Source organism: Pseudoliparis swirei, chromosome 14 (genome assembly GCF_029220125.1).
Source record: "Pseudoliparis swirei isolate HS2019 ecotype Mariana Trench chromosome 14, NWPU_hadal_v1, whole genome shotgun sequence".
Classification (NCBI taxonomy): Eukaryota; Metazoa; Chordata; class Actinopteri; order Perciformes; family Liparidae; genus Pseudoliparis; species Pseudoliparis swirei.
In genome coordinates this window covers 781,614-806,353 of record NC_079401.1, presented here as the reverse complement: position 1 = coordinate 806,353, position 24,740 = coordinate 781,614, and the positions used below count along the sequence as shown (strand labels likewise).

Here is a 24,740-nt window from a genome sequence, read left to right as displayed (position 1 = left end):
GTAGACCTCCATGTAGACCTCCACCATGTAGACCTCCCATGTAGACCTCCACCATGTAGACCTCCTCCATGTAGACCTCCTCCATGTAGACCTCCACCATGTAGACCTCCCCATGTAGACCTCCCCATGTAGACCTCCTCCATGTAGACCTCCTCCATGTAGACCTCCTCCATGTAGACCTCCCCATGTAGACCTCCACCATGTAGACCTCCCCATGTAGACCTCCATGTAGACCTCCCCATGTAGACCTCCTCCATGTAGACCTCCACCATGTAGACCTCCTCCATGTAGACCTCCATGTAGACCTCCTCCATGTAGACCTCCCCATGTAGACCTCCTCCATGTAGACCTCCCCATGTAGACCTCCTCCATGTAGACCTCCCCATGTAGACCTCCACCATGTAGACCTCCCCATGTAGACCTCCTCCATGTAGACCTCCTCCATGTAGACCTCCACCATGTAGACCTCCTCCATGTAGACCTCCCCATGTAGACCTCCCCATGTAGACCTCCATGTAGACCTCCCCCATGTAGACCTCCTCCATGTAGACCTCCCCATGTAGACCTCCCCATGTAGACCTCCCCATGTAGACCTCCCATGTAGACCTCCTCCATGTAGACCTCCTCCATGTAGACCTCCCCATGTAGACCTCCTCCATGTAGACCTCCCATGTAGACCTCCACCATGTAGACCTCCTCCATGTAGACCTCCCATGTAGACCTCCACCATGACCTCCCCATGTAGACCTCCACCATGTAGACCTCCCCATGTAGACCTCCCCATGTAGACCTCCCAGACCTCCTCCATGTAGACCTCCATGTAGACCTCCCCATGTAGACCTCCTCCATGTAGACCTCCTCCATGTAGACCTCCACCATGTAGACCTCCCCATGTAGACCTCCCCATGTAGACCTCTCCATGTAGACCTCCACCATGTAGACCTCCCCATGTAGACCTCCACCATGTAGACCTCCCATGTAGACCTCCTCCATGTAGACCTCCCCATGTAGACCTCCTCCATGTAGACCTCCTCCATGTAGACCTCCTCCATGTAGACCTCCCCATGTAGACCTCCCCATGTAGACCTCCTCCATGTAGACCTCCCCATGTAGACCTCCTCCATGTAGACCTCCCCATGTAGACCTCCCCATGTAGACCTCCTCCATGTAGACCTCCTCCATGTAGACCTCCACCATGTAGACCTCCTCCATGTAGACCTCCATGTAGACCTCCCCATGTAGACCTCCACCATGTAGACCTCCCCATGTAGACCTCCTCCATGTAGACCTCCCCATGTAGACCTCCTCCATGTAGACCTCCTCCATGTAGACCTCCCCATGTAGACCTCCCCATGTAGACCTCCACCATGTAGACCTCCCCATGTAGACCTCCACCATGTAGACCTCCCCATGTAGACCTCCACCATGTAGACCTCCCCATGTAGACCTCTATGTAGACCTCCTCCATGTAGACCTCCACCATGTAGACCTCCTCCATGTAGACCTCCACCATGTAGACCTCCCCATGTAGACCTCCTCTGGGGCTCCGGTAGAGGACCCGGTGTCTCTGGTCCCTCGTGGTTCTCGTGAGGCTGGAGGAATGTGAGCGTGAAAGTCTGCGTTGATCACGACTCGGTCACACGGAGCGGCGCAACAGAGACGCTGTGTTCCCTGAACACTACATCTCCCATCAGCCCCGGGGGCACTCAGACACAGGCCTCCTGTTGCCCCCAGTCTGAGGCCACTTCCCTCTGGAAGCGTGTTCTCCTGATTCTCAGAAACGATGACGACAACGTCCTGTTGTTGCCTATCCTGGCACCACTTCCTGTTGTTGCCTATCCTGGCACCACTTCCTGTGTCTGTGGTCCCTCAGGGGCCTGAAGACGAGGATCCAGCAGGAGGACAGGAAGCAGCTGGGCGCCCGCTGCCTGCTGCCCTTCAGGTTCCTGCTGACCAGCAGGCGCTCGTGTCTGGACTGCCACCTGTTCACCTGCAAGAGCTGCAGCCGCGACAAGAGGGAGCACGGCTGGGTGTGTGACACCTGCCACATGACCAGGTGAGGGGGGCAGGACTCATGAGCTCCTGTGTACTACTGTGTACTACCTAGTACACAGGAGCTCATGTACTCATGAGGTACTGTGTGTACTCTGCAGGGTGCTGAAGATCGGGACCGTGGGTTGGTACCACGACGACGTCAGGAACCGCTTCAAGCGCTTCGGCAGCGCCAAGGTCATGAGGTCGCTGTACAAGAGGCTGAACGGAGACGGTGAGGCGAGGTCACAGAGATGAGGTCATGAGGGTGATGTCATAGAGATGAGGTCATGAGGGCGATGCCATAGAGATGAGGTCATGAGGGCGATGTCATAGAGATGAGGTCATGAGGGTGATGTCATAGAGATGAGGGCGATGTCATAGAGATGAGGTCATGAGGGTGATGTCATAGAGATGAGGTCATGAGGGCAATGCCATAGAGATGAGGTCATGAGGGTGATGTCATAGAGATGAGGTCATGAGGGTGATGTCATAGAGATGAGGTCATGAGGGCGATGTCATAGAGATGAGGTCATGAGGGTGATGTCATAGAGATGAGGTCATGAGGGCGATGTCATGGAGATGAGGTCATGAGGGTGATGTCATAGAGATGAGGTCATGAGGGCGATGTCATAGAGATGAGGTCATGAGGGTGATGTCATAGAGATGAGGTCATGAGGGCGATGTCATAGAGATGAGGTCATGAGGGTGATGTCATAGAGATGAGGTCATGAGGGTGATGTCATAGAGATGAGGTCATGAGGGTGATGTCATAGAGATGAGGTCATGAGGGCGATGTCATAGAGATGAGGTCATGAGGGTGATGTCATAGAGATGAGGTCATGAGGGTGATGTCATAGAGATGAGGTCATGAGGGTGATGTCATAGAGATGAGGTCATGAGGGCGATGTCATAGAGATGAGGTCATGAGGGCGATGTCATAGAGATGAGGTCATGAGGGTGATGTCATAGAGATGAGGTCATGAGGGCGATGTCATAGAGATGAGGTCATGAGGGTGATGTCATAGAGATGAGGTCATGAGGGTGATGCCATAGAGATGAGGTCATGAGGTTGATGCCAGAGAGATGAGGTCATGAGGGCGATGTCATAGAGATGAGGTCATGAGGGCGATGTCATAGAGATGAGGTCATGAGGGTGATGTCATAGAGATGAGGTCATGAGGGCGATGCCATAGAGATGAGGTCATGAGGGCGATGTCATGGAGATGAGGTCATGAGGGCGATGTCATAGAGATGAGGTCATGAGGGCGATGCCATAGAGATGAGGTCATGAGGGTGATGTCATAGAGATGAGGTCATGAGGGTGATGCCATAGAGATGAGGTCATGAGGGCGATGTCATAGAGATGAGGTCATGAGGGCGATGTCATAGAGATGAGGGCGATGCCAGAGAGATGAGGTCATGAGGGTGATGTCATAGAGATGAGGTCATGAGGGTGATGTCATAGAGATGAGGTCATGAGGGCGATGCCATAGAGATGAGGTCATGAGGGCGATGTCATGGAGATGAGGTCATGAGGGTGATGTCATAGAGATGAGGTCATGAGGGTGATGTCATAGAGATGAGGTCATGAGGGTGATGCCATAGAGATGAGGTCATGAGGGCGATGTCATAGAGATGAGGTCATGAGGGCGATGTCATAGAGATGAGGCGATGCCAGAGATGAGGTCATGAGGGTGATGTCATAGAGATGAGGTCATGAGGGTGATGTCATAGAGATGAGGTCATGAGGGCGATGCCATAGAGATGAGGTCATGAGGGCGATGTCATGGAGATGAGGTCATGAGGGTGATGTCATAGAGATGAGGTCATGAGGGCGATGTCATAGAGATGAGGTCATGAGGGCGATGTCATAGAGATGAGGTCATGAGGGTGATGCCATAGAGATGAGGTCATGAGGGCGATGTCATAGAGATGAGGTCATGAGGGCGATGTCATAGAGATGAGGTCATGAGGGCGATGTCATAGAGATGAGGTCATGAGGGTGGTGTCAGCTGAGCCTCTGTGTAACTGATCAGTGTTTCATGATTCAGACTCAACAAGAGTATTTAATATATAAATACTTTGTGTTTACGTGTATTAATATATAAATACTTTGTGTTTACGTGAATTAATATATAAATACTTTGTGTTTACCTGTATTAATATATGAATACTTTGTGTTTACGTGTATTAATATATAAATACTTTGTGTTTACGTGAATTAATATATGAATACTTTGTGTTTACCTGTATTAATATATGAATACTTTGTGTTTCAGCCGGTCGTGATGACGACACTCAGAGTATGCCAGACGTCCGCAGCAGTGAGTCAGAAACTAACTTTACAAATATGAACATAAAGTCTTTACTTTACCTAGTACATAAGTCGTGTACTTGTACCTGTAGGTGTGTATACATTGTGTACTTGTACCTGTAGGTGTGTATAAGTCATGTACTTGTACCTGTAGGTGTGTATACATTGTGTACTTGTACCTGTAGGTGTGTATAAGTTGTGTACTTGTACCTGTAGGTGTGTATACATTGTGTACTTGTACCTGTAGGTGTGTATAAGTTGTGTACTTGTACCTGTAGGTGTGTATAAGTCGTGTACTTGTACCTGTAGGTGTGTATAAGTCGTGTACGTGTACCTGTAGGTGTGTATAAGTCGTACGGCACCTGTAGGTGTATAAGTCGTGTACGTGTACCTGTAGGTGTGTATAAGTCGTGTACTTGTACCTGTAGGTGTGTATAAGTCGTGTACTTGTACCTGTAGGTGTGTATAAGTCGTGTACTTGTACCTGTAGGTGTGTACAACGGGATGGAGGAGGACGACCATGTAGAAGAAGTCCAGCGCTACAAAGTGGTAGAGACGGAAACTACAAGCTCCTCCTCCTCCTGCTCCTCCTCCTCCATCTCCTTCACCATCTCCTCCTCCTTCTTCTCCTCCTCCTCCTTCTTCTCCTCCATCTCCTTCACCATCTCCTCCTCCTTCTTCTCCTCCTCCTTCTTCTTCACCTTCTCCTCCTCCTCCTTCTCCTCCTGCTTCTTCTTCTCCTCCATCTCCTTCTCCTCCTGCTTCTTCTCCTCCATCTCCTTCACCATCTCCTCCTCCTTCTCCTCCTCCTTCTTCTCCTCCATCTCCTTCACCATCTCCTCCTCCTTCTTCTCCTCCATCTCCTTCACCATCTCCTCCTTCTTCTCCTCCTCCTCCTTCTTCTCCTCCATCTCCTTCACCATCTCCTCCTCCTTCTTCTTCACCTTCTCCTCCTGCTCCTCCTCCTCCATCTCCTCCTCCTTCTTCTCCTCCATCTCCTTCACCATCTCCTCCTCCTTCTTCTCCTCCATCTCCTTCACCATCTCCTCCTCCTTCTTCTCCTCCTTCTCCTTCTTCTTCTCCTCCTCCTTCTCCTCTTTCTCCTTCTCCTTCTCCTCCTTCTCCTTCTTCACCTTCTCCTCCTCCTCTTCCTCCTACTTCTCCTCCTTCTCTTTCAGATGAGGAAGAACAAACGTCTTCTCTCTGTTCATCCGCTGGACTTCGACCCTGAGGAATATTTCCCGTATTCTCGCCGGCCGTCTGTACAAGTACTACGACCACTAAACACATTATATACAATATATACATACAATATAACCTAAACATGTTATATCATGTAATATAAACATGTTATATTACATGTTATATAGCATGTTATATAACATATAACATAACATGCTATATAACATGTAATCTACGTGGGTCCCCCCGGGTCTCCATGTGGGTCTCCATGTGGGTCTCCATGTGGGTCCCCCCGGGTCTCCATGTGGGTCTCCATGTGGGTCTCCATGTGGGTCCCATGTGGGTCTCCATGTGGGTCCCCATGTGGGTCTCCATGTGGGTCCCATGTGGGTCCCCATGTGGGTCCCATGTGGGTCCCATGTGGGTCCCATGTGGGTCCCATGTGGGTCCCCATGTGGGTCTCCATGTGGGTCCCATGTGGGTCCCCATGTGGGTCTCCATGTGGGTCTCCATGTGGGTCCCATGTGGGTCCCCATGTGGGTCCCATGTGGGTCCCATGTGGGTCCCATGTGGGTCTCCATGTGGGTCCCCATGTGGGTCTCCATGTGGGTCCCCATGTGGGTCCCATGTGGGTCTCCATGTGGGTCCCATGTGGGTCTCCATGTGGGTCCCATGTGGGTCCCATGTGGGTCTCCATGTGGGTCCCATGTGGGTCTCCATGTGGGTCCCATGTGGGTCCCCATGTGGGTCCCATGTGGGTCTCCATGTGGGTCCCATGTGGGTCCCATGTGGGTCCCATGTGGGTCCCATGTGGGTCTCCATGTGGGTCCCATGTGGGTCTCCATGTGGGTCCCATGTGGGTCCCATGTGGGTCTCCATGTGGGTCCCCATGTGGGTCTCCATGTGGGTCCCATGTGGGTCCCATGTGGGTCCCCATGTGGGTCCCCATGTGGGTCCCATGTGGGTCCCATGTGGGTCCCATGTGGGTCCCATGTGGGTCCCCATGTGGGTCTCCATGTGGGTCCCATGTGGGTCTCCATGTGGGTCCCATGTGGGTCCCATGTGGGTCCCATGTGGGTCCCATGTGGGTCCCCATGTGGGTCCCATGTGGGTCCCCATGTGGGTCCCATGTGGGTCTCCATGTGGGTCCCCATGTGGCTCCCCATGTGGGTCCCATGTGGGTCTCCATGTGGGTCTCCATGTGGGTCCCCATGTGGGTCCCATGTGGGTCCCATGTGGGTCCCATGTGGGTCTCCATGTGGGTCCCTTGTGGGTCCCATGTGGGTCTCCATGTGGGTCTCCATGTGGGTCCCATGTGGGTCCCATGTGGGTCCCATGTGGGTCCCATGTGGGTCCCATGTGGGTCCCATGTGGGTCTCCATGTGGGTCCCATGTGGGTCCCCATGTGGGTCCCATGTGGGTCTCCATGTGGGTCCCATGTGGGTCCCATGTGGGTCCCATGTGGGTCCCATGTGGGTCCCATGTGGGTCTCCATGTGGGTCTCCATGTGGGTCCCATGTGGGTCCCCATGTGGGTCTCCATGTGGGTCCCATGTGGGTCCCCATGTGGGTCCCATGTGGGTCTCCATGTGGGTCCCATGTGGGTCCCCATGTGGGTCTCCATGTGGGTCTCCATGTGGGTCCCCATGTGGGTCCCATGTGGGTCTCCATGTGGGTCTCCATGTGGGTCCCATGTGGGTCTCCATGTGGGTCCCCATGTGGGTCTCCATGTGGGTCTCCATGTGGGTCCCCATGTGGGTCCCATGTGGGTCTCCATGTGGGTCCCATGTGGGTCCCATGTGGGTCCCATGTGGGTCTCCATGTGGGTCCCATGTGGGTCTCCATGTGGGTCCCCATGTGGGTCCCATGTGGGTCCCATGTGGGTCTCCATGTGGGTCTCCATGTGGGTCTCCATGTGGGTCCCATGTGGGTCCCCATGTGGGTCCCCATGTGGGTCTCCATGTGGGTCCCATGTGGGTCCCATGTGGGTCTCCATGTGGGTCTCCATGTGGGTCCCATGTGGGTCCCCATGTGGGTCCCATGTGGGTCCCATGTGGGTCTCCATGTGGGTCCCCATGTGGGTCCCATGTGGGTCTCCATGTGGGTCCCATGTGGGTCCCATGTGGGTCCCCATGTGGGTCCCATGTGGGTCTCCATGTGGGTCCCCATGTGGGTCCCATGTGGGTCCCATGTGGGTCCCATGTGGGTCCCCATGTGGGTCTCCATGTGGGTCTCCATGTGGGTCTCCATGTGGGTCCCATGTGGGTCCCATGTGGGTCTCCATGTGGGTCCCCATGTGGGTCCCATGTGGGTCTCCATGTGGGTCTCCATGTGGGTCCCCATGTGGGTCCCATGTGGGTCCCCATGTGGGTCCCCATGTGGGTCCCATGTGGGTCTCCATGTGGGTCTCCATGTGGGTCCCATGTGGGTCCCATGTGGGTCCCATGTGGGTCCCATGTGGGTCTCCATGTGGGTCTCCATGTGGGTCCCCATGTGGGTCCCATGTGGGTCTCCATGTGGGTCCCATGTGGGTCCCCATGTGGGTCCCATGTGGGTCCCATGTGGGTCCCATGTGGGTCCCCATGTGGGTCCCATGTGGGTCTCCATGTGGGTCTCCATGTGGGTCTCCATGTGGGTCTCCATGTGGGTCTCCATGTGGGTCCCATGTGGGTCCCATGTGGGTCCCATGTGGGTCCCATGTGGGTCTCCATGTGGGTCTCCATGTGGGTCCCATGTGGGTCCCCATGTGGGTCCCATGTGGGTCTCCATGTGGGTCTCCATGTGGGTCCCATGTGGGTCCCCATGTGGGTCCCATGTGGGTCTCCATGTGGGTCTCCATGTGGGTCCCATGTGGGTCCCCATGTGGGTCCCATGTGGGTCTCCATGTGGGTCCCATGTGGGTGTCATGCATCTGGTCCCTCTAGACCCCGTCCGGTCCCCATGAGGAGGAGAAGCTGAGCGACAAGAACCGGTCCTCGGACGAGGAGGCGGGAAAGAAGACCTCCTCTGCAGGTCCAGGTCTGGCCCTGGACCCCCTGAAGGACCTGAAGGGGCTCAGCTCCTCCAGCGACGAGGGCCCCACGGAGGCCCAGAAGGTAGGAGGGAGTTCAGGGGGTCAAGACCTAGCTCAGAGGTTCTGGTCCTGGTGGGTCCAGCCGGGCCCACGTGAACATCCCGTCTCCTCTGCATGCGCCCGGCTTCCCCCCCGCTCACCGCTAACCGCTGCCTCCTGCGTTAGCTGGTCACCGCGTCGCAGGTTGTGGACCCGGACCTCTTCTTCTGTGGTGGCTCTGCACCAGAGACTCTGACCTCCTCCTGCTGCTCTTCCTCCTCCTCCTCTTCCTCCTCCTCATGTGTCATTGAGTTTCCTCCCAGAGGACTTTGACCCAGCAGACCTCAGTCCCTGTTGTAGCCCCGTGGTTCTGGTTCCCTGTGGCCCAGGTGTTGTGCTCCAGCTGTTGACCCAGGTGTTGTGTTCCAGCTGTTGACCCAGGTGTTGTGCTCCAGCTGTTGACCCAGGTGTTGTGCTCCAGCTGTTGACCCAGGTGTTGTGCTCCAGCTGTTGACCCAGGTGTTGTGCTCCAGCTGTTGACCCAGGTGTTGTGCTCCAACTGTTGACCCAGGTGTTGTGCTCCAGCTGTTGACCCAGGTGTTGTGCTCCAGCTGTTGACCCAGGTGTTGTGTTCCAGCTGTTGACCCAGGTGTTGTGCTCCAGCTGTTGACCCAGGTGTTGTGTTCCAGCTGTTGACCCAGGTGTTGTGCTCCAGCTGTTGACCCAGGTGTTGTGCTCCAGCTGTTGACCCAGGTGTTGTGTTCCAGCTGTTGACCCAGGTGTTGTGCTCCAGCTGTTGACCCAGGTGTTGTGCTCCAGCTGTTGACCCAGGTGTTGTGCTCCAGCTGTTGACCCAGGTGTTGTGCTCCAGCTGTTGACCCAGGTGTTGTGCTCCAGCTGTTGACCCAGGTGTTGTGCTCCAGCTGTTGACCCAGGTGTTGTGCTCCAGCTGTTGACCCAGGTGTTGTGCTCCAGCTGTTGACCCAGGTGTTGTGCTCCAGCTGTTGACCCTGACCTCCTCTCTGGTTCCAGAGGAGGAGCGCCGCCCCCTGTGACCACTGAGGTCCTGAGGACCGTGAACGCCACAGAGCACGCAATGGCCGCGCCCGGCTGCCCCCTGCAGCCGGGCGCCAGGGCCCCCTTAGTGGGGGCCGACCTTAAGCAGGCAAATGATGCGTTCAGGGAACTTGAGGAAAATGTAAGCTTCATACATGAACTACCCCCTCCGCCCCTCCCGCCTTGTCTAAAGCATGATGGAGTGTCTGGACTGGCTTTGAATGTCCCCGGCTGCTGTGTGTCAGACCAGGACCGGGTCTCTGTGGACCAGGACCGGGTCTCTGTGGACCAGGACTGGGATCTCCTGAGTGTTCTTCAAGCATGTCATTACATATGATGACACTATCATGTTCTTATAAAATATCTGAATCTCCATATATCTGATCGTGTGTGAGAACCTTCTCCAAGGTCTGTCCGTCAGTCCCGGCCCCGGCCCGTCTCAGTGGTCCCGGCCCCGGCCCCGGTCCCGGCCCGTCTCAGTGGTCCCGGCCCCGGTCCCGGTCCCGGCCCGTCTCAGTGGTCCCGTGTCCCTCCAGGTGTACATGGCGGCCGGTCAGCCCCACGCGCTGGAGGCCAAGCTGAAGTGGCTGGAGCGCAGCGCCACGGCTCGCCACGGGGGGGCGACGGACTCCGAGCTGTCGGAGCTGGAGGACGTGGTGACTCGCACGGCGGCCCGCGTCCAGAGCGCCGAGAGCAAGGTGCCCCCGCCGCCGGCTCAAGAATGATCTATTAGTATTATAATATGAATGTTTATCGTAATGTGTCTACAGGTGTCGGACATCGAGAGTAAGATCGCTGCTCTGACCTCCAAGAAGAAGGTTGGTTTGTTCCACTTTACATACATGAGGAATATATATAATTAAATTATACTTGGTTCTATAATTATAGATCTTTATTAAAAGTATAGGTTGATTTTTTAAACTTATTATATTTAATTAGTTTGAGGTTTTATTATTTTGAAGATGTTTCCTCATTTTCAGGTTTCTGGATCTCAGAGGAAGAAATCAACTCAGGATTTCTCCAGTAAATTTCACCCGTGAATTATTATAGTTTATTAAAGTTATCGTAAACATATAGGAAACAGTTCACTCTGATGTTGTTGTTGTTGACAGAGGGCAGTAACGGAGCGCAGTGGAAATCAAACCTGTTCTGATCCTGAATCCTGGAATTCAAAGATAATTTCTTCTGGTTTATTGATTATTTTCCTGCTGAATCCGATTCAACTCTTTGAGAATGTTTAAATGTTGAGTTTAACAAACATTCATTATTTTATATTATTATCTTTCTGTGAAAATCATCTGAAAACAAAATAATGTTTTAAATTCTGCTGAGATCAAAATAATCTTAATTTAATCTTTGAATATTTTCATCAGACGTTAATAAACTGAAAGTACAAATAAAAACTTGTTTTTTTGGTTTAAGATTAGAAAATCATGGATAATAAATACAAATTATATATTTAATAATATTTTACATAATATTCATTTACCTAAAATAATTTAAGCTCTATTGGAACATGACATATTTTTAATAATTACATTTAATACTTAAAATATCTCAAAATACAGAAAATGTTAAATAATTGAATTTTGAAAATCATTTTTTATAAAAATAAGTCAATTACATGTCAGTAAAATGAAGAGTTATAATTGTGATTATTGAAATGTTTATTGTTGTGTTTTTAATTTTTAAATCTTTTTCATTTTGGCCCCTTCCTGTAATAATCAGCTGATCAGTTCCTATAATCAATAACTGCATGAGAGCCAACGTGTGGTGGCTATCGATGTATTGATCGCCTCGCTGATCGTTATTATCTAATGTTCGGAAATATTGAATCAAAATGTTGTTTAGAACTGATTAAATGAAGGAATAATGTATTAAAAGCTTTATGATCAATAAACTACGAGCGTGACTCATTGATCTTACACATCACATACACCTCGTATAGTTCTGTATATTTATACATAGTTCTGTATTTTTATATATAATTCTGTATATTTATATATAGTTATGTATATTGATATAAAGTTATGTATATTTATATAAAGTTATGTATATTTATATATAGTTCTGTATATTTATAGAGTTGAAACGTGAGGAACAAGAATTTAGATATTTTAGGTTTTGGAACATCAGTTTTTATTTTGACACTCAGTTCCGGTTAGCATCTCAACGTGTGTAGCTCGGCGGCGTAACATCCGGTCCACACCCCACCACAATAAGGCTCCCCTCGCTGCTGTCACACTGCGGATTGTGTTGTCGGGATGCGTTCAGGGTCCGGTACCGGGCCCACCTTCCTGCCCTTGTTCACTTCAGGGACCACGAGTTTAAACCGGCGGCGGCGGATTACCGATTTCACCGGCCCGGTTCACCGGCCGGCTCGTGCAACGAGACCGGCGGCACCGGCCCCGACACCCGGTCTCCGGTGTGTTCGAGGCGGCTCGGCCCGCCGCCGCTCCGCGTCCTCTGACGGGTCTAATCCGGTCCTCTTCCCGCCGTGCGGGTTGCACGTCGGTTCTGTTCCCGGTAACCGGCTTCAGAACCTGCAGCTGTAATACCGAACCGGAACCGGCGTGGTTATTTTTAGTGTTTTAATTGAGTTGCATTGTAATCTTGATCCCTGAGCCGACACGAGACCTGGACGAGCTCCTGGACCCGGTAGCGACCTGCCCGCTCAGTCGGGTACGGACTGGAACCCGAACCGAGAGACGCCGCCGCAGCGTCAGGAAAGCCCGTTTCTTGAGTTCGGGTCCGGTGCTGGGTCCCGGTCCGCATGTGGTGGACTAGAGGAGACCTGCATGGAAGACTCGGCTGCAGGTAGAACCGCCATGGGGCCCCAGGGCCCGGGGGGCCGGAAGAGGGTCCCGAACCAGGAGAAGCGGACCGCCGAGGACGAGACTCTGAACCAGGTCGCACGAGAGGTGAACAATAACAACAATAATAAACATGATATCATAATAATAATAATAATAATAACAATAGATTAATACAACAACACATTCATGGTTTTCTGAAAGTTCTTTGTTTTATTTATTTGTTTTATTTTGAAAATATATCAATGAAAGAATATGTATTGTATATATTATTATATCTCCTTGATGTTGGAACAAAAGCCTTTGCTCATTGTGTTGTTGTTTTTGTCCTACTTCTCTTCTTCTGTGGTGCTTCAGTTACATCATTATGACGCTTTTAATTGGTCCAAAGCGGCTTTTATTGTGAAGGTCAGGCAGGAAGTGGAAACCACACTTTATTACACCTCCCCCCCCCCTCTCTCTGTGTGTGTGTGTGTCTCTGTGTGTGTGTGTGTGTGTCTCTGTGTCTGTGTGTGTGTCTCTGTGTCTGTGTGTGTGTCTCTGTGTGTGTGTGTCTCTGTGTGTGTGTGTGTGTGTGACCTCAATTCTTTAATCCTCAACAGCACAAACAAACATTAATCTGCATCTCAACATGAGACTCATCCTCCTCCTCTCTTCATTGATCTTCCTTTATGAGTCATCAGTAACTGGTTGATCCATAACCAATAATCAGAGTATTGATCCGTGCAGGCGGAGGCCCGGCTGGCGGCGAGGAGAGCGGCGAGGGCTGAGGCCCGAGAGATCCGGATGAAGGAGCTGGAGAGGCAACACAGAGAGGTGGGCTCTTATTGTGAAAAGCACCAGAGACAGGTGGGCTCTTATTGTGAAAAGCACCGAAGACAGGTGGGCTCTTATTGTGAAAAGCACCGAAGATATGTGGGCTCTTATTGTGAAAAGCACCGGAGGCAGGTGGGCTCTTATTGTGAAAAGCACCGAGACGGATGGGCTCTTATTGTGAAAAGCACCGGAGACAGGTGGGCTCTTATTGTGAAAAGAGGGGTCAGGACCGTCAGGTGACCCAGGTCTTCATGAGGGTCAGATAACTTTATTGATCCGTGTCACATGATCAGACATGAGGTTAGAGGTCAAAGGTCAGACTGCCTTCAGCAGGAGGCCTCGTGCTTCTCTCTGGTGAGTCTGCTGCTTTATATATATATATATACATATATATACATAGGTTATACATATATATATATATATATGTGTGTATATACAGGACTGTCTCAGAAAATTAGAATATTGTGATAAAGTTCTTTATTTTCTGTAATGCTATTAAAAAAACAAAAATGTCATGCATTCTGGATTCATTACAAATCAACTGAAATATTGCAAGCCTTTTATTCTTTTAATATTGCTGATTATGGCTTACAGCTTAAGAAAACTCAAATATCCTATCTCTAAATATTAGAAAATCATGAAAAAGTATACTAGTAGGGTATTAAACAAATCACTTGAATCGTCTAATTAACTCGAAACACCTGCAAGGGTTTCCTGAGCCTTGCAAAACACTCAGCTTGGTTCAGTAAACTAAATCACAAGTATGGGGAAGACTGCTGATCTGACTGCTGTCCAGAGGACCATCATTGACACCCTCCATCAGGAGGGTAAGACACAAAAAGAAGTTTCTCAAAGAGCAAGCTGTTCACAGAGTGCAGTTTCAAAGCACATCCACAAAAAGTCTGTTGAAGGGGAAATGTGGCAGGAAACGCTGCACAACCAAGAGAGATGACCGCAGCCTTAACAGCATTGTGAAGAAGAGTCGCCCAGAATTTGGGGAGCTTCAAAGACAGTGGACTGAAGCTGGAGTCCAGTTATAAAAAGCCACTGCTCACAGACGTGCCCGCCTAAGGGGATACAATAGCCGTATTCCCGTGGTCAAGCCACTTCTGAACTCAAGACAACGGAAGAAGCGCCTGACTTGGGCTATGGAAAAGAAGCACTGGACAGTTGCAGAGTGGTCCAAAGTCCTCTTTTCAGACGAAAGCAAGTGTTGTATTTCATTTGGAAGTCAAGGCGCCAGAGTCTGGAGAAAGGCTGGAGAGGCGCAAAATCCAAGTTGCTTGAAATCCAGTGTGAAGTTCCCACAGTCAGTGATGGTTTGGGGAGCCATGTCAGCTGCTGGTGTTGGTCCACTGTGTTTCATCAAGTCCAGAGTAAATGCAGCTGTGTACCAAGAGATTTTAGAGCACTACATGCTTCCGCCTGCTGAAAAGCTCTATGGAGATGAGGATTTCATTTTCCAGCATGATCTGGCACCTGCCCACAGTGCCAAAACCACCAGTAACTGGTGTACTGACCATGGCATTACTGTCCTCGATTGGCCTGCCAATTCCCCTGACCTGAACCCCATAGAGAATTTGTGGGGTATTATGAAGAAGAAGCTGAAAGACACCAGACCCAACAATGCAAATGAGCTAAAGGCCGCTATTGAAGCATCCTGGGCATCCATAAACCCTCAGCAATGCCACAGGCTGATTGCCTCCATGCCACGCCGCATTGATGCAGTAATCCGTGCAAAAGGATTCCCAACCAAGTACTGAGTGCATTAATGGACATTTTCAAATGTTTGATTTTGTTTTGCTGTTATAAATCTTTTTTTTACTTGGTCTGAGGAAATATTCAAATTTTATGAGATAGGATTTTAGAGTTTTCTTAAGCCGTAAGCCATAATCAGCAATATTAAAAGAATAAAAGGCTTGCAATATTTCAGTTGATTTGTAATGAATCCAGAATGCATGACATTTTTGTTTTTTTAATTGCATTACAGAAAATAAAGAACTTTATCACAATATTCTAATTTTCTGAGACAGTCCTGTATATATATTGCTGCTACTTTATTTATATTTATTTGTCTTCAATCTAAAATGTTGTATTCAACATGAATATTAGTTAAAGCTTTATGTATAATGTAGTATTTACTGTAGTATCTACTGTAGTATTTACTGTGGTCTACTGCTTCAGTGTAGTATTGCGTAAGGTATTTCTATCCCTGTAGTGATGTGTGTACTGTCCCTTTAAGAGCCACTGAGTGCTCTCTGACCTCTGACCTCTGCCCTCTGTCTCCTCCCTGCTGCAGCTGTCTCTCAGCCACCAGGTACAGCTCCTCACACAGGCCCCGCCCACAAAACCACCACACCTCTTCATCTCCTTCTCTCGTCACTTCTGATGTTTTCTCTTCCTCCTCTTCCTCCTGCTTCCAGAAGCATTATGGTCTGGATAATAAGTGGGGTCACATTGAACAGTGGATGGTAGGATTCTTCTTCTTCTTCTTTTCATGTGTCTGTGATCGTAGCTGTTGTTGTTGTTGTTGTTTGTTCTGCATGCGCTCAGACTCTCATGTTGATGACCGGCCTGTTCAACCCACTAGAGAAGAAGATGAAGATGCTCGTTGTCCATGGTCTGAGCCGTGTCCCTCAGCTCGTCTTCAGGCGCTTTGCCCTGGTTCTGGTCTGCCAGGCAGAGCTTTACCTTCTTCTTCGTGTCTTTCAGGAGGACAGTGAGCGGTATGCTCGGCCCCCACGGAGACACACCTCGGTCTGTACGCCCTCCTCTTCTTCTTCTTCTTCCTCTTCCTCGGTGGTTCACTGTTGTCTTGTGTCTGTAGATGTCTGACGATGAAGAGAGGATGTCAGTGGGGAGCCGGAGCAGCCTGAGGGTGAGTACTATGAGAGTACTACGAGTACTAGTACACCATGAGAGTACTACGAGTACTAGTACACTACGAGAGTACTACGAGTACACCATGAGAGTACTACGAGTACTAGTACACCATGAGAGTACTACGAGTACACCATGAGAGTACTACGAGTACTAGTACACCATGAGAGTACTACGAGTACGAGTACACCATGAGAGTACTACGAGTACACCATGAGAGTACTACGAGCACACCACGAGAGTACTACTTAGTGCACCATGAGAGTACTACTTAGCACACCATGAGAGTACCACGAGCACACACACCATGAGTACCACGAGCACACCATGAGAGCACCACGAGCACTAGCACACCATGAGAGCACCACGAGCACTAGCACACCATGAGAGTACCACGAGCACACCATGAGAGCACCACGAGCACTAGCACACCATGAGAGTACCACGAGCACACCATGAGAGTACCACGAGCACTAGCACACATGAGAGTACCACCAGTACTTAGCACACCATGAGAGTACCACGAGCACACCATGAGAGCACCACGAGCACTAGCACACCATGAGAGTACCACCAGCACACCATGAGCACACTAGAGCACCATGAGAGTACTACAGCACCATGAGAGTACCACGAGCAGCACCATGAGAGTACTCACTGAGCACCACGAGTACACCATGAGTACCACGAGTACCAGCACAACCACTGAGAGTACTACCAGCACCATGAGAGCACCACGAGTACACCACGAGTCACGAGCACCACTGAGGTACCACGAGCACTAGCACCACCAGAGTAGCACACTGAGCCACTAGGCACACCATGAGAGCACCACGAGCACACCATGAGAGCACCACTTAGCACACCATGAGAGTACCACGAGCTAGCACACCATGAGAGCACCACGAGCACACCATGAGAGTACCACGAGCAGCACACCATGAGAGTACCACGAGCACACCATGAGAGCACCTTAGCACCAGCACACCATGAGAGCACCACTTAGCACACCATGAGAGTACCACGAGCACTAGCACACCATGAGAGCCACTACTAGCACACCATGAGAGCACGAGCACGAGCACACCATGAGAGCACCATCACGAGCACCATGAGCACCACGCAGCACCATGAGCACAGCAGTGCACACCGAGAGCACCAGCACACCATGAGAGCACCACGAGCACCAGCATCACATGAGAGTACCACAGCACTACACCACGAGAGCACCACGAGCACCAGCACACCACCATGAGAGCACCACGAGCACCATTGAGAGCACCATGAGAGCACCATGAGCACCACGAGCACCATGAGTACCACGAGAGCACCATGCTAGCACCATGAGAGCACCGAGCACGAGCACCATGAGAGTACCACTTACAGCACACCACGAGCACCACCACGAGCACACCATGAGAGCACGAGCACGACACCACGAGAGCACCACAGTAGCACCACGAGAGCACCACGAGCACACCATGAGACTGACGAGCACACCATGAGCACACCACGAGAGCACCATGAGCACCACAGAGCACCACGAGCACCATGAGAGTACCACAGAGCACCAGCACACCCAGAGCACACCACGAGCACTAGCACCATGAGAACTACCACCAGCACCACTTAGAGCACCACGAGCACTAGCACACCACGAGAGCACCACAGCAGCACACCACAGAGTACCATGAGCACTAGCACAACCACAAGAGTACCACGAGCACCAGTACACCATGAGAGCACCACGAGCACCACCAGCACGAGCACACCACGAGAGCACCACGAGCACCACTGAGAGCACCACGAGCACCACAGTGCATACACCACGAGTACCACGGTGAGCACACCACCCAGCACCATGAGCACCAGCACCACGAGAGCACTATGAGCACTAGCACAACCACCAGAGCACCACGAGTACTACGAGTACTAGTACACCACGAGAGTACTACGAGTACTAGTACACCACGAGAGTACTACGAGTACTAGTACACCACGAGAGTACTACGAGTACTAGTACACCACGAGAGTACTACGAGTACACCATAGAGGTACTATGAGAGTGTTAATACCTCCCTCTTTCCTTCCTTCCTATCCTCCTTTCCTTCTCTCTCTCCTTCCTTTTCACTCCCCTTCTTCCTTCCTTCTCTCACTCTCGTTCCTCATTCCTCCCTCCCTCCCTCCCTCCCTCCCTCTCCTCAGCCCTCAGACTACAGTGGTTTCCTAGGCTCCTCCTCCAGAGCGTCCTCCAGGGCCGGCTCAGCTCGTGCGAGCCCAGTGGTGAGCTCTCTTCTCTGGGTGTCTGTCTGACCTCGCCCCCCTGTCTGCTGGTTCTTCTCTCTAGTCAACAACAACAACAACATTAACATGGGTTTGTGTGTTCAGGTGGAGGAGCGACCCGACAGAGACTTTATGGACAAAGTGAGTCACTTTAAAGATGTTATAGATTATAAAGATGTTATAACGATGTTATAAAGATGTTATAAAGCCGTTACCGGGCTGGAGACCCTCCTCAGCTGGTGATGATGATGATGGTGTGTTCTTCCTCAGGGTTCCAGGACCGCCTTCACGCTGTCCGCCGCCACGCTGGCGTCTCTGGGCGGAGCTTCATCTCGCAGAGGAAGCTGTGACACGTCGTTGTCCGTGGAGACGGAGGCGTCCATCAGAGGCATGAAGGTGACAGGACCCTTCCATTTATTTCATAATGGGATGAGATTATTAACAACAACAACAACAATAATAACATTAATAATAACAACATTAATCACATTAATAATAACAACATTAACAGCATTAGTCACACGCCTGCAGGACTCCCTGGCCCAGGCCGAGGACCGGTTCCGGAAGGCCATGGTCTCCAGCGCTCAGCTCCACAACCAGAAGTCCACTCTGATGTATCAGGTGGAGAACCTGAAGGAGGAGCTGGGCGACATGGAGGAGCTGCTGTGGGAGTCACGGAGGCTCTGGGAGGACCGCACCAAGGTACCCCGTTCCCTTTATTCTGTCCATCGATCAATAACTCCTGTGTGACCGGATCAATAACTGATGTGACCGGATCAATAACTCTCATGTGACCGGATCAATAACTCTCATGTGACCTGATCAATAACTCTCATGTGACCTGATCAACAACTCCTGTGTGACCGGATCAATAACTCTCATGTGACCTGATCAATAACTCCCGTATGACCTGATCAATAACTCCCATGTGACCTGATCAATAACTCATGTGACCGGATCAATAACTCTCATGTGACCGGATCAATAACTCTCATGTGACCTGATCAATAACTCCCATGTGACCTGATCAATAACTCTCATGTGACCTGATCAATAACTCTCATGTGACCCTGATCAATAACTCCCATGTGACCCTGATCAATAACTCCCATGTGACCCTGATCATTAACTCCCATGTGACCTGATCAATAACTCTCATGTGACCTGATCAATAACTCCTGTATGACCGGATCAATAACTCCCGTGTGACCCCAGGAGCTGGAGCGTGAGCGTCAGGCGCGCCTCCTTCTGCAGCTCCAGTTCACTGAGATGGAGGAGACGGTGAGGCGCTGTGAGGAGGGGCTGAAGGTCAGTTCACCATCAATCAATACATCAATACATCGATCAATACATCAAAACATCAATACATCAATCAAGACATCAATACATCAATAATTGATTCCTCCAGATCAATAATCTCATCTCACATGTTATGAGATATGCGGCTGTAGCTCAGTGGGTCAGGGGTCAAGGTCGTGGGTTCGATCCCCGCTCTCCCCATTAGTAGCAAGTGGAAGTGTCCTTGAGCAAGGCACTGAAGCCCCAGCTGCTTCACTGCAGCCGCTGCTCCTTCATGACGGAGGAGGGGTCCATGCAGAGAACTAACTTCCCCTTGGGGATCAATAAAGTATATGAAATAAAAAAATAAAAAAAATGAATTAAAAAAATGAGCTGAACCTCTATATGCTCTCCCTGCTCCTCCTCCTCTCCTCCTCCTGCTCCTCCTCCTCTCCCTCCTCCTCCTCTCCCTCCTCCTGCTCATCCCCCTGCTCCTCCTCCTGCTCCTCCTCTCCCTCCTCCTGCTCATCCTCCTGCTCCTCCTCCTCTCCCTGCTGCTCCTCCTGCTCCTCTCCTCCTCCTGCTCCTCCTCTCCCTCCTCCTGCTCATCCTCCTGCTCCTCCTCCTCTCCCTGCTGCTCCTCCTGCTCCTCCAGGAGGTGTCTGACCTCCGCTTGAGGAGCAGTAGTTACTCCCAGGAGGTGTCTGAACTGCAGGAGGTTCTTCAGTGGAAGGAAAAGAAGATGGAGGTACGATGAAGATGAAACCATGATGATCCACTTCCTGTTTAACTTCCGGTTTGACTTCCTGTTTCACTTCCTGTTTCCCCTAACTAATATTTCAAATAGTCTTTTCTTTCGCCTCTCTTTTTTCTCTTCTTCCTCTTCCTCCTCCTCCTCCTCCTCCTCCTCCTCCTCTTCCTCTCTCAGGCGTTAGAGAGACAGAGGGAAATCTCTGACATCGTTCAAATCGAACGCGACCGGCTCAGAAACGATGTCGTCAGACTGAGAGACTTACTGAAGGTAAAGAGTGATGTCACCCGAGTGATGTCACCCGAGTGATGTCAGCGCCTTCACCTGAGTGATGTCACCTGAGTGATGTCACCTGAGTGATGTCACCCGAGTGATGTCACCCGAGTGATGTCAGCGCCTTCACCTGAGTGATGTCACCCGAGTGATGTCACCCGAGTGATGTCAGCGCCTTCACCCGAGTGATGTCACCCGAGTGATGTCACCCGAGTGATGTCACCCGAGTGACGTCACCCGAGTGATAATTGATAAATTGATTCATTGATTTCCTCCCTGACAGAAACACGGAGTCACCGTCTCTCCTGAGTTCTCCTCCAATGGGGAGGCGGCACCAGGCGAGGCCGTGGATGATGATGTCAGCGCAGAATCTGCCCCCCGATTGGCCGAGAGCACACTGGGTAAGAACCAATGAGAAGCTGTCCTCCTCCCCGTGGTCCTGACCTGTCCCCCTGCAGGACTGAAGACGCTGTGCGAGGACAGAGAGACGCTGACGGCCCGGCGGGACCAGAACCCAGGGGGGCGGGACCAGAACCCAGGGGGGCGGGACCAGAACCCAGGGGGGCGGGACCACAGGCCGGACCTCCAGAGTGAGTCCTCTTCATCAGTCTCCTCTGGTCTTCTTGTCCCTCTGGAGATGTCTCCTTGTCTCCTCTGGTCTTCTTGTCCCTCTGGAGATGTCTCCTTGTCTCCTCTGGTCTTCTTGTCCCTCTGGAGATGTCTCCTTGTCTCCTCTGGTCTTCTTGTCCCTCTGGAGATGTCTCCTTGTCTCCTCTGGTCTTCTTGTCCCTCTGGAGATGTCTCCTTGTCTCCTCTGGTCTTCTTGTCCCTCTGGAGATGTCTCCTTGTCTCCTCTGGTCTTCTTGTCCCTCTGTAGATGTCTCCTTGTCTCCTCTGGTCTTCTTGTCCCTCTGGAGATGTCTCCTTGTCTCCTCTGGTCTTCTTGTCCCTCTGTAGATGTCTCCTTGTCTCCTCTGGTCTTCTTGTCCCTCTGTAGATGTCTCCTTGTCTCCTCTGGTCTTCTTGTCCCTCTGGAGATGTCTCCTTGTCTCCTCTGGTCTTCTTGTCCCTCTGGAGATGTCTCCTTGTCTCCTCTGGTCTTCTTGTCCCTCTGTAGATGTCTCCTTGTCTCCTCTGGTCTTCTTGTCCCTCTGGAGATGTCTCCTTGTCTCCTCTGGTCTTCTTGTCCCTCTGTAGATGTCTCCTGGGTCTTCTTGTCCCTCTGTAGATGTCTCCTTGTCTCCTCTGGTCTTCTTGTCCCTCTGAGATGTCTCCTTGTCTCCTCTGGTCTTCTTGTCCCTCTGTAGATGTCTCCTTGTCTCCTCTGGTCTTCTTGTCCCTCTGGAGATGTCTCCTTCTGTCTTCTTGTCCCTCTGTAGATGTCTCCTTGTCTCCTCTGGTCTTCTTGTCCCTCTGGAGATGTCTCCTTGTCTCCTCTGGTCTTCTTGTCCCTCTGGAGATGTCTCCTTGTCTCCTCTGGTCTTCTTGTCCCTCTGGAGATGTCTCCTTGTCTCCTCTGGTCTTCTTGTCCCTCTGTAGATGTCTCCTTGTCTCCTCTGGTCTTCTTGTCCCTCTGTAGATGTCTCCTTGTCTCCTTCTGTCTTCTTGTCCCTCTGTAGATGTCTCCTTGTCTCCTCTGGTCTTCTTGTCCCTCTGGAGATGTCTCCTTGTCTCCTCTGGTCTTCTTGTCCCTCTGGAGATGTCTCCTTGTCTCCTCTGGTCTTCTTGTCCCTCTGGAGATGTCTCCTTGTCTCCTCTGGTCTTCTTGTCCCTCTGTAGATGTCTCCTTGTCTCCTCTGGTCTTCTTGTCCCTCTGTAGATGTCTCCTTGTCTCCTCTGGTCTTCTTGTCCCTCTGTAGATGTCTCCTTGTCTCCTTCTGTCTTCTTGTCCCTCTGTAGATGTCTCCTTGTCTCCTCTGGTCTTCTTGTCCCTCTGGAGATGTCTCCTTGTCTCCTCTGGTCTTCTTGTCCCTCTGGAGATGTCTCCTTGTCTCCTCTGGTCTTCTTGTCCCTCTGAGATGTCTCCTTGTCTCCTCTGGTCTTCTTGTCCCTCTGAGATGTCTCCTTGTCTCCTCTGGTCTTCTTGTCCCTCTGTAGATGTCTCCTTGTCTCCTCTGGTCTTCTTGTCCCTCTGTAGATGTCTCCTTGTCTCCTTCTGTCTTCTTGTCCCTCTGGAGATGTCTCCTTGTCTCCTCTGGTCTTCTTGTCCCTCTGTAGATGTCTCCTTGTCTCCTCTGGTCTTCTTGTCCCTCTGGAGATGTCTCCTTCTGTCTTCTTGTCCCTCTGGAGATGTCTCCTTGTCTCCTCTGGTCTTCTTGTCCCTCTGGAGATGTCTCCTTGTCTCCTCTGGTCTTCTTGTCCCTCTGGAGATGTCTCCTTGTCTCCTCTGGTCTTCTTGTCCTCTGGAGATGTCCTTGTCTTCAGTGTCCTCTGGAGATGTCTCCTTGTCTCCTCTGGTCTCTTGTCCCTCTGGAGATGTCTCCTTGTGTCCTCTTGTCCTGTGATGTCCTTGTCCTCATCTTGTGTCAAGTTGCCGTGTCTCGTGTCCTCGTCTTGTGTCCTCATCTGGTGACCTTGTCTGGTGTCCTCATGTCCTCGTCTGGTGTCCTCATCTGGTGTCCTTGTCTGGTGTCCTCATGTCTCTTGTCCGTGTCCTCGTGGAGGTCAGGTGACTCTGTTTCAGGTGGTGTGTGAGGCCGAGAAGACCTGGCAGGGTGATGGACTCGAAGAAGCTCCACAGAGAGGTAGGAGAGGTCCTGATGTCCACTTGTCCTGATGTCCACTTGTCCTCTTGTCCTGATGTCCACTTGTCCAGATGTCCACTTGTCCTGATGTCCTGATGTCCACTTGTCCAGATGTCCTCTTGTCCTCTTGTCCTGATGTCCTGATGTCCTCTTGTCCTGATGTCCTCTCGTCCACTTGTCCTGATGTCCACTTGTCTACTTGTCCTGATGTCCACTTGTCCTGCTGTCCTCTTGTCCTCTTGTCCACTTGTCCTGATGTCCTCTTGTCCTGATGTCCACTTGTCCTGATGTCCTCTTGTCCACTTGTCCTGATGTCCTCTTGTCCTGATGTCCACTTGTCCTGATGTCCTCTTGTCCACTTGTCCTGATGTCCACTTGTCCACTTGTCCTGATGTCCACTTGTCCACTTGTCCTGATGTCCTCTTGTCCACTTGTCCTGATGTCCACTTGTCCTGATGTCCTCTTGTCCACTTGTCCTGATGTCCTCTTGTCCACTTGTCCTGATGTCCTTGCCTCCTTGTCTCCTCAGCTGCGCTCGGCTCTGGACCGGATCGGGGAGCTGGAGTTGAGCAACGTCCGTCTGTCCAGGCGTCTGGACAAGCTGAAGGCCAGCCGCAGCGCCCTGCTGGCGCCGCCCTGAGCTGCAGAGGGGCGGGGCCTCCTCCGAGGGGCGGGGCCTCCTCCTAGTCTGAACTTCACACCACAAACTGCAGTTTGAAGTATTTAAATAAACTCTTCTATTTAATGAGGAGCTGCATGTCGCCGTTAACTCCACCCGCCTGGTCCTCCATCTGTATGAAGCATGGCATTACCTCCCTCTGTCGGTCCGGACCAGATGAACAGGACCAGATGAACAGGACCAGATGAACAGGACCAGATGAACAGGACCAGATGAACAGGACCAGATGAACAGGACCACGTCGTTCATCTTTAGGACGTTTACTCAATACTTCCATCTGTTGATCTATTGATGTATTGATCAGGCTCTGTTGATCTATTGATGTATTGATCAGGCTCTGTTGATCTATTGATGTATTGATCAGGCTCTGTTGATCTATTGATGTATTGATCAGGGTGATGGAGAATAAGAACTCAAGACGCAGCTCTCTGCTTGTCAAGTTCCGTTTAATATTAATTTATTTGTCTGCAATGTTCTAGTTTTTCATTGTTTCATTTAACTGCTTTGTATTATATATTTGTTCATATTTCACATGTTTATTGAATGTTTCCAGTCAGTTTTACATAAAAGCAAAAAAAATATGAAA

General features: G+C 50.9%; 2 protein-coding genes across 2 annotated transcripts; both read left to right on the top strand.

Moving 5' to 3' along the window:
* Nucleotides 1–1,462: 1,462 nt before the first annotated feature.
* On the top strand, nucleotides 1,463–11,538 carry LOC130204500 (melanophilin-like). Its single transcript, XM_056431267.1, has 10 exons — nucleotides 1,463–2,056; nucleotides 2,154–2,266; nucleotides 4,314–4,358; nucleotides 4,839–4,897; nucleotides 5,527–5,616; nucleotides 8,454–8,624; nucleotides 10,174–10,335; nucleotides 10,408–10,455; nucleotides 10,618–10,660; nucleotides 10,750–11,538. The coding sequence occupies exons 1-10, from the start codon at nucleotides 2,049–2,051 to the stop codon at nucleotides 10,788–10,790; spliced, it is 780 nt and encodes a 259-aa protein (XP_056287242.1). The 5' UTR covers nucleotides 1,463–2,048; the 3' UTR covers nucleotides 10,791–11,538.
* A 275-nt stretch (nucleotides 11,539–11,813) lies between these two features.
* LOC130204775 (leucine-rich repeat flightless-interacting protein 2-like) lies at nucleotides 11,814–24,740 on the top strand. The gene is made up of 17 exons (XM_056431744.1): nucleotides 11,814–12,558; nucleotides 13,180–13,299; nucleotides 15,566–15,583; nucleotides 15,690–15,737; nucleotides 15,979–16,023; nucleotides 16,094–16,144; nucleotides 18,352–18,429; nucleotides 18,535–18,570; nucleotides 18,700–18,825; nucleotides 18,961–19,131; nucleotides 19,645–19,737; nucleotides 20,363–20,455; nucleotides 20,636–20,728; nucleotides 21,015–21,132; nucleotides 21,190–21,268; nucleotides 23,415–23,475; nucleotides 24,005–24,740. Exons 1-17 carry the CDS (start codon nucleotides 12,436–12,438, stop codon nucleotides 24,113–24,115), a joined length of 1,464 nt encoding a protein of 487 aa, XP_056287719.1. The 5' UTR covers nucleotides 11,814–12,435; the 3' UTR covers nucleotides 24,116–24,740.

What these genes read in the sequence shown, in the direction of transcription:
- LOC130204500 (XM_056431267.1), top strand. An exon ending in TATGCCAGACGTCCGCAGCA is followed by an intron (nt 4,359 to 4,838) that starts GTGAGTCAGAAA and finishes TTGTACCTGTAG; the next exon opens with GTGTGTACAACGGGATGGAG. An exon ending in CTCGCCGGCCGTCTGTACAA is followed by an intron (nt 5,617 to 8,453) that starts GTACTACGACCA and finishes TGGTCCCTCTAG; the next exon opens with ACCCCGTCCGGTCCCCATGA.
- LOC130204775 (XM_056431744.1), top strand. Translation starts at nt 12,436, where the DNA reads ATGGAAGACTCGGCTGCAGGTAGAACCGCCATGGGGCCCCAGGGCCCG. An exon ending in TGAACCAGGTCGCACGAGAG is followed by an intron (nt 12,559 to 13,179) that starts GTGAACAATAAC and finishes TGATCCGTGCAG; the next exon opens with GCGGAGGCCCGGCTGGCGGC. An exon ending in GGAAGGAAAAGAAGATGGAG is followed by an intron (nt 20,456 to 20,635) that starts GTACGATGAAGA and finishes TTCCTCTCTCAG; the next exon opens with GCGTTAGAGAGACAGAGGGA.